Source organism: Stigmatopora argus, chromosome 7 (assembly GCF_051989625.1).
Source record: "Stigmatopora argus isolate UIUO_Sarg chromosome 7, RoL_Sarg_1.0, whole genome shotgun sequence".
NCBI lineage: Eukaryota > Metazoa > Chordata > Actinopteri > Syngnathiformes > Syngnathidae > Stigmatopora > Stigmatopora argus.
Genome location: NC_135393.1, coordinates 19,458,637 through 19,467,811, shown reverse-complemented (window position 1 = coordinate 19,467,811; position 9,175 = coordinate 19,458,637). Strand labels below are relative to the sequence as shown.

Sequence of the window (9,175 nt, the reverse complement as noted above, 5' to 3'; positions counted from 1 at the left end):
TCTTAAAAAAACGACATAGTATAGTAAGGCTTTTTTCCCTAAAAAACGACATAGTATAGTAAGGCTTTTTTCTTTAAAAAACGACATAGTATAGTAAGGCTGTTTTTCTTAAAAAACGACATAGTATAGTAAGGCTATTTTTCCCTAAAAAACGACATAGTATAGTAAGGCTTTTTTCTTAAAACACGACATAGTATAGTAAGGCTGTTTTTCTTAAAAAACAACATAGTATAGTAAGGCTATTTTTCCCTAAAAAACGACATAGTATAGTAAGGCTTTTTTCTTAAAAAAACGACATAGTATAGTAAGGCTGTTTTTCTTAAAAAACGACATAGTATAGTAAGGCTATTTTTCCCTAAAAAACGACATAGTATAGTAAGGCTTTTTTCTTAAAAAAACGACATAGTATAGTAAGGAAATTTTCCCTAAAAAACGACATAGTATAGTAAGGCTGTTTTTCTTAAAAAAACGACATAGTATAGTAAGGCTGTTTTTCTTAAAAAAACGACATAGTATAGTAAGGCTGTTTTTCTTAAAAAACGACATAGTATAGTAAGGCTATTTTTCCCTAAAAAACGACATAGTATAGTAAGGCTTTTTTCTTAAAAAAACGACATAGTATAGTAAGGCTATTTTTCCCTAAAAAACGACATAGTATAGTAAGGCTTTTTTCTTTAAAAAACGACATAGTATAGTAAGGCTGTTTTTCTTAAAAAACGACATAGTATAGTAAGGCTATTTTTCCCTAAAAAACAACATAGTATAGTAAGGCTTTTTTCTTAAAAAAACGACATAGTATAGTAAGGAAATTTTCCCTAAAAAACGACATAGTATAGTAAGGCTGTTTTTCTTAAAAAAACAACATAGTATAGTAAGGCTGTTTTTCTTAAAAAACGACATAGTATAGTAAGGCTATTTTTCCCTAAAAAACGACATAGTATAGTAAGGCTTTTTTCCCTAAAAAACGACATAGTATAGTAAGGCTTTTTTCTTTAAAAAACGACATAGTATAGTAAGGCTATTTTTCCCTAAAAAACGACATAGTATAGTAAGGCTTTTTTCTTAAAAAAAACGACATAGTATAGTAAGGCTTTTTTCTTTAAAAAACGACATAGTATAGTAAGGCTGTTTTTCTTAAAAAACGACATAGTATAGTAAGGCTATTTTTCCCTAAAAAACGACATAGTATAGTAAGGCTTTTTTCTTAAAAAAAACGACATAGTATAGTAAGGCTGTTTTTCTTAAAAAACGACATAGTATAGTAAGGCTATTTTTCCCCAAAAAACGACATAGTATAGTAAGGCTTTTTTCTTAAAACACGACATAGTATAGTAAGGCTGTTTTTTTTAAAAACAACATAGTATAGTAAGGCTATTTTTCCCTAAAAAACGACATAGTATAGTAAGGCTTTTTTCTTAAAAAAACGACATAGTATAGTAAGGCTGTTTTTCTTAAAAAACGACATAGTATAGTAAGGCTATTTTTCCCTAAAAAACGACATAGTATAGTAAGGCTTTTTTTTCGCAAAAAGCGACTTAGTATAGTAGGGCTTTTTTTTCGAAAAAAAAACGACATAGTATAGTAAGGCTTTTCTACTTAAAAAACGACAAAGTATAGTAAGGCTTTTTTTGTAAATAATAAACGACCATGTATAGAAAGGCCCTTTAGGAAGCATTAGGAACAAGAGGTACCGTTTCAAAGATTTTATTGTAGACTGTAGAAACACTGTACAGAAATTACTTTCTCTGAGACTAGTAATGTTTTACAGATAGAGGGCCTTTCTAACCCCTTAACAGAACTTTGATGAACCCGTAACACATCGACTGTTCACACTTGTTTGCAGGAAAGAACAACCCAATGGCCTATGAAGTATATGCTCTGCTAATTGGACACTTGTCCCAAAAATATTCCCAACGATTGTCTTCCCAGACTCAGAAGCAAAGGAGCATACGGAAAACTCTCTAAAGGACTCACAGGCAATGAAAAAACAGGTACAACGATGCGTCACTTGGTCACGGATGGCGATAAACTCTCCTTTGGAAAGAGAAACGAGCAAAAATGCGGCACGAAGGAACATGTCACCACTGGACAAGAACTCTTCCCCCCCTCGAAAGCCCAGACCATCAAGCAAAACTACCGACTTGGACATGTTCTGTGAATTTGAAGAACACGGGAGTCACATTTGATTGAAATCCAGGACTTACAAGTATTTCCGTGGTGCACACGGAGCAACTGCGTCCATTCTGGAGGAGAACCGTCTACTCAAGAAGTTTGGAATTTCCAATGAAGTCAACTAAAATCTTGACAAGATCAATAGCAAAGGAACCAGAAGCATTCAAGTCGGATTTTGCAAAGACCGCGGTCCGTTTACAGAGTAGTGGTAATTAATAGTCCAGTATGTAAACCCTTTAGTTTAATGGCCCCTTCCTTCCCCGTTCCCCTAGAAAATGCAGTACAATATTTCATTATAATACAAAACAAAAATATTCCAACAGGTCATCCATTTACTTTCCGTCTTAGAAATCAGTCATTTTTCGTGCTCTTCTCTCCTGGAGAGAGTCCACAACAGTTCTGTTTGATTGCCCTGCCCATAAAAAAAACAAAACTAAAGACCCTGACCAACGGCAACTTATATCCAGGCCTTGGGCGGAGACTTGAGAACTGGCGAAACGTTGGATGGCGATTCAGTCCACTTCCAACGTTCACGCCTGTCCTGAACCAGTCTTTACTTCCCAAAGGAATCACAGCATTCAGGTATGCCCCGCCTTCCGGATGCCGGGTGGGACGTGCATGCATACGCTGTTTCTTCAAAGGCAGTCCAAAGAAAAAAAGGCAAAGGTCAATGGACGGGAGCAGTTCTCGTTGTTTCGCCGCGTTTGGAGCGCCTGACAAAAGTCCATTTCCAAACACGGAGATCTACAGCATCTGCTCCAGACTCGGGCAAGTTCAAAGTCTTTGACAGCCAGTTAATCCTTTTCCACATCCTTCGTTTTCAATCTTTTTAGGGAGTCCACAAGAGTACCGGAGCCGGGAGGACCCCGTTACCTCTTGCCGATCTCACTCTGACGCAAGAACTGAATGTTGTCGGCGCTGTCGGCCAGTTCCGGGTACTGCTCCACGGACAGGACGTAATATCCGTCGTAAGCCAGGACTTTGCCGCCGCTGAGGAGTTGCCTTTTCTCCCCCTCGGTCCAAAGGCGAACCCCCTCCTCGCCGTCCCGGACCCGGCGCTGCTCGCGGGTCCAGGCGCCGGCCAGGGCCCGTTGCCTGGCGTGCTCCAGGACCCGCGCCTTCTCCTCGTCCAGCGTGGTCCCGTAGCGCACGTGGAGCGCCAGGGCGCCGAACTGCAGTTCCACGTCGGCAAAACGCCGGGTGCGGCCGTTCATCACGGTGGTGGACTGCGACACGGTCACGTTGACGCCGTTCTCCAGCGACTTGCGTCCCGAGGTGAGCCGGAGGGCGCCCAGGTCGTTCTCGGGGAGGCTGGTCTTGATGAAGTAGTGGCTGTCTCGGCCCTCCACCGTGAAATGCAGATCCTCCAGGTAGAAGGCGTTGTTCAGGACCGCCGCCACCTTGATGCAGTCCTCGTTGGCCACGTTGAGGGCGCTGGTCACCACGCGCCCTTGGACCACGGCCAGCATCACCCCTTTGCCGATCAGAGACTTGACGGCGGCGAACCACAGCCACGGTTTGGCGTCGTCGGCGTGGCGCCGACTCGGCTGGATTTCGGGCATCCGCTCGAAGGACAGGAAGGCCCGAGACTGGCGAGTCACCTCCTGCTGGACACCTGAAATGGACTGGCAGAGACAAGACACGGCAAGTCAAGTGGTGTTGCAAAAATTTCCATCTTACGAAAAGTCCTTAATGGGGAAGAAATTGTTCCAAGATAAGAAATTCAAGTTACAAAGGCCTCCCCTTACGAAAAGCCTCGATGGGAAAAAATTGGTTCCAAGGTAAGAAATTCAAGTTACAAAATGCTAAATTTCCCCGAAAGGAAAATACTAGTCTTGGTGTGCTAGACCTTTGTGGCCTCCCATTGGCTAAGGGACCTCCGAGATACTCCATTACAAGTTAATTGAATACATTGAATAACAACAGTTGTGTTTTGTCAAACGTTTGCCTCTACCTCAGTTCGCCTTTAACAACTATAGGAAATGCTTCTGTAATGAACTTTAAAGACTTAATAAATAATTTTCTTTTGAGTGTGGGTGTGTTCCTTACAAAATTGGTACACGTTGCCTATTTTTAAAGGCTTTAGTTGATAGTATAAGGAGGACCGCCAAACCAATTACAGCATTTACATGTAAAGTGCGTCCCTGCTTCCGAAAAATACAAGTTACAAAACCACTTTTGGAAAAAAATATTTTCGTAGGTGTGTTAAAGATTGACTTTTGTGAACACGCAGCTCACATGGCTATGCAAAAATGGTAAAAGCGAGTACTTACGGGTAAGTCATCCCACAGCTGACTTTTTTTCATCTCCATTGACGGCTGCGTCAAGTCAAATTTCGGAATGGGGTATCCCGGAATGGCGTTGTGGAGATGGAATCCGAACGTGACCAACCAGATGTTGATATCTTCAGACGGAGCAAAAAAATAAAAATATAGTTAGATTGCAACATTTGGCTGAATTGAAATGAATAACCTAAAAGTCATTTGAATTCAGATAGCTATCATTTTCAACATACCGACTGTCTTTAAAACAATAGATTGAAAAGTACCTGTCACATATTCTTTGACTTGATGGATTTTGCTGATGGGATTGTTGCCCCGGAACATGTAGAGATTAAACGGCCGCGGGTCTTTGCCCACCCGGGTCCACGTGCCCACGTCCGGGGTGGTCCACCTGGGAGACGACAAGTGGCGCTTTAACTCGTCCTCGGGACTCCCAGAGTCGAGAGCGAACCGGGATAAGACTCACCTCCCGGCGGGGATGTCGTAATCTCTGTCCCCGAAATGGAGCAATCGCGTCAGGGGATCGTACAGGCCTCCGTGGAAGCCGATGACCAGAACAAAGTCGGGGTTGGAATCAAAGTAAATCTCGCCGTACGCCGTGTACTGCACCTAAAAAAAGAAAAATAGGAAAAAAGGGCCTGTCAGTCATTTGGAAAAGGAGCGAGCGAGCGAGCCACAAAATACCTGCAAATGCAAAATACCTGCTTAAGCAAAAGTCCATTGTTGCTGAAGACAGCCAGTGGGGTGCCGGTGTTATCGCACGCGATATAAAACTCTTCTCCGCTGCTGATTTCCATAGCAAAAACATGGCCCTGTGGAACAACACTTTTTTTAATAGTAAAAATCAACATTTTAAACGAAAAGACTTCGTGATTTGTAAATGGAGTTAGGGCTGAATTGCTTCAGGAGACGTCACTCTATGATAATTCACTCATTTTCCCAAATGCTTATCCTCACAAAGGGTGCCGGAGTCTATCCCAGCTAACAGGTGGCCGGCCAATCGCAGGGCACGAGGAGAGAAACAGCCAATCACTCCTATATAAATATACATACATACACATAGATGTACATGCATGCATACGGTAGCTCTTAACACTCAGCCATTTGTTTTGTCAGGCTCTTTAACAAAACAAATGGCTGAGTGTTAAGACCTGTATATATATATATACATACATATATACATATATATACATGTGTATATATATATATACATACATATATACATACATATATATATATATACCTCAGCAACACACTTATTTATTATTAAATTACTTATTACCTATCTATTTATGTCTAAAATGTTTTATGTCTGTGTCTATTCTCACCCTCTTGCTACTGTGACAACGAAATTTCCCGAATACGGGATGAATAAAGTTATCCAATCCAATAACTTGGAGCAAATTAGCATACAATTAAGCTAGCATGCAGGTTATGGGGATGTGGGAGGAAACTGGAGTATTTGGAGAAAACCCATGTAAGCTCGGGGAGAACATGGAAACTCCCACTTGGGATCCAACCCCTCGACCCCAGAACTGCGAGGCCAACGCTCTATTACAACAAAATCTATTCCAACAATTGTATTTTGTCTTGCACTGAGAAGAGGAATTGCAATCTGAACAAAATATAAGTCCTAAAAGTGAAGCTAAAATTATCAGCAGTGAAATATTAGCGCAAAAACAACACGCTTACCTGCAAGTCGTAGTAAAAAGAAGTGATTTCGGAACTGGAGTGGTTATAAACGTGCGTGATCCTGGTGGGGTAGTTCAAGTCGGCATAGAAGAACTGCAGGTGTTGACCGAGACTGTTCCGGGCTGCCACTCGGCGACCCAAACCGTCGTAACGGTACTGGATGCTCCAACTGCCCGCTTTGCTGTACACCCGGACCAGAAGACCTGGGGGGACAAATGGTACCCACAAAATTTTAAAAAATCTGGGTTAAAACAATGTATTGGAGGTTGACGATAAATGGGTATAAATTTGGCAAAAAGGGAGTTCCTACCTTTGGAGTTGTATTCGAATATCTCCGCCCCTCTTTGTCTTAGGAAGCCATCTTCGTCCATTTTGTACTGAATGTCTCCGAGACGAGTGATTCTATCTCTGAGGTCGTAACGGAGGGGCGTCAAGCGACCGCTGTTCCCCGGGTTCAGCAGATGCAGGTTCCCGTTCAGGTCGTAATTGTACCTGCAAAAAAAAGTTGGCTTGTTGGAACTTTCACGATGGGAAAATGGCCATAAAATCAATGAAATCAAGTTTTTCGGCGTAAGCTGACCTCCACATCATTTTTTCGTTGAGCGACACGGTCTGCAGCTGGCCGTCCACGTCGTACTCGTAGCCGTATTTGGTGGTGTTGGCGAAGGGTCCGATCTTGATCTCGCGCTTGGTGACTCGGCCCACGTTGTCGTACTGGATGGTGATCCAGTACATCAGAGAGCGGAAGATTTCGTACTGGATCTCCTTGATGCGGCCGTGCTGGTCAAAGTGTTTGGTGTACGTCATCACCGCCGTGGAGATGATCTAAAAGGGGCGGGAACATGATCCGTCATCACGTCATTTGCATCGCCTTGACTTTCCGCATTGACCCGAGTATAAGACGCCCCCTTTTTTTCAAGACTCAAGTTTGAAAAAAAGACTTCAATTCAATTTTTATACACTAAATAATGAAAGTACGTTTGAAACAAATGATTCTAACGATATAGTTGAAGGTTATTTGGCCACATTCAAATCATGCAAAAACTGTCTATCACATCTTAATATATGAACATTTAAATATGTCAACTAATGTGTGAAAAAATGGCTTCTAGTTTTTGAAATGTCAATCAATCATCACCTGTGATAAAACAACAAAATTGCAATAACTGTATTAATCGTCAGAGTGTTTCACTTTAAAGATATCTAGCGCTGCGAATGCGTTTAATTTTTTTAAAATTTTGCCTCATGCAAAAAATGTCTATCACATTTTAATATATGAACATTTAAATATGTCAACTAATGCGCAATCACATTTGTGAAAAAAATGGCTTCTGGTTTTTGAAATGTCAATCAATCATTACCTGTGATAAAAAAACAAAATTGCAATAAACGTATTAATCGTCAAATTGTTCCACATTCTCTTTAAAGATATCTAGCCCCTGAATGTAAGACGACGACACTTTTTCAGTCTTATTTCAATGCAAATAAAAAAATAAAAACGTCTTATATTCGGTCCTTTGTTTGACCTTTGGAGACCTTTTTCCTCACCTGGTTGATGTCGTAATAGATGACTCCGAACTTTCCGAACTGCTCCATTTTCCCCGATATGTCGTCGAACTGGTAGAGGTCGATGGGCAGCGGCGTCTCATTGATGACGGCCTGCATGCTGGTGACCCTGAAGCTGTTGTCGTAGGTGTAGTCGAAGCGGGCGTTGACCATGCCGTCCTCGCTGAAGCGGAAAATCTGCCGATCCACCAACGGGCCGATTTGCCGGTAGCGGATGGAGCAGATGAAGCCTTCCGTCTGTAGGTTGACCGTCTTCAGAACGCCCGCCGTCTCGTCGTAAGTGAAGCTGACCCGAGTGGAATCGTACAGAATCTCTGCCAGTTTATTCTGAGACAAAAAAATGGGTGGACTGAAAATGGATCAACTTCAGCGCCCCCTTCCGTTCACCTGGACATACCTGTCTTCGATATTTGTACAATATACGGCGTCCAGTTCCAAGGTGGGCCACTCTAAGAAGCTGATAGGGGAAAGAAAAAGTCATTTCAACATTTAGTTTTCCAAATAAACAACAAAATGTGTCCTCCATGCTTATATTAAACTAATGGCTTTAAAAAAAAACACTATTTTACTAGACCGGCAGCGATGATGCAATACAAAGCCAATCTGAAATAAACATTTGAAATAAATCCACGTCAAGCCAAAGGATTTGACATAACGCGGACCAGTAATTTGGAAATACCCGTTAATAGATAACCCCTAGTTTTCACATAATTCAGTAGGAATTAATTTCACTGCTTGGATTTTGGTGTCTTTTTACAGCCAGGCTGTTGACAAACAACGGCAAGTCATTTTGTGCTCAATAACAACATTTCCCATAATAAATTGCTGATGTGCCACATCTGAACAGGTCAATTTCCTTGGGCTAAAATAAATAATATTCAAAATAATTGCTTTTAAAATGACGGCAAATTTGAGTTATACTAAGCACCACATACTAAGGTCTCACAGTACACAAAAAGAAATGACCAGCATTAGTCTTACTTTAAAAAAAAAAAAAATACAAAAAACATAACATAAAAATACTATGTCGTTTTTTAAGGAAAAAAGCCTTACCATACTATGTCGTTTTTTTGCGAAAAAAAAGCCTTACTATACTATGTCGTATTTTGCGAAAAAAAAGCCTTACTATACTATGTTGTTTTTTAAGAAAAAAGCCTTACTATACTATGTCGTTTTTTTTTTTTTTTTTACAAAAAAAGCCTTACTATACTACGTCGTTTTTAAGAAAAAAAGCCTTACTATATTATGTCGTTTTTCACGAAAAAAGCCTTACTATACTATGTCGTTTTTTGCGTTTAAAATCATGGCAAATTTGGGTGGATGCCACGTATGCTTATACTAAATAAGAAGCACATACTAAGGTGTCACAGTACACTAAAAGAAATGTCCGGCATTAGTGTTACTTTTTGTCTACAGCTGTCCACCATCCCAGTAGTTTTTCAGAAGAATTGCTTTTACAACTT

The 9,175-nt window shown here is 40.9% G+C and overlaps 1 protein-coding gene across 4 annotated transcripts in view; it reads right to left on the bottom strand.

The window, feature by feature from the left end:
* Positions 1-1,688: 1,688 nt before the first annotated feature.
* Positions 1,689-9,175, bottom strand: part of tenm3 (teneurin transmembrane protein 3) — a 176,258-nt gene continuing 168,771 nt past the window's right edge. For all 4 annotated transcript variants that reach the window (XM_077604192.1, XM_077604193.1, XM_077604195.1 and 1 more), the window contains 10 exons: positions 8,110-8,169; positions 7,695-8,039; positions 6,727-6,971; positions 6,457-6,638; positions 6,147-6,349; positions 5,156-5,266; positions 4,921-5,063; positions 4,721-4,845; positions 4,446-4,576; positions 1,689-3,797 (listed from right to left, as the gene is read on the bottom strand). In XM_077604192.1, the coding sequence (XP_077460318.1) occupies positions 3,042-3,797; positions 4,446-4,576; positions 4,721-4,845; positions 4,921-5,063; positions 5,156-5,266; positions 6,147-6,349; positions 6,457-6,638; positions 6,727-6,971; positions 7,695-8,039; positions 8,110-8,169 (2,301 nt within the window). In that variant the 3' untranslated portion in view covers positions 1,689-3,041. The remainder of the gene's footprint in view (positions 3,798-4,445; positions 4,577-4,720; positions 4,846-4,920; positions 5,064-5,155; positions 5,267-6,146; positions 6,350-6,456; positions 6,639-6,726; positions 6,972-7,694; positions 8,040-8,109; positions 8,170-9,175) is intronic.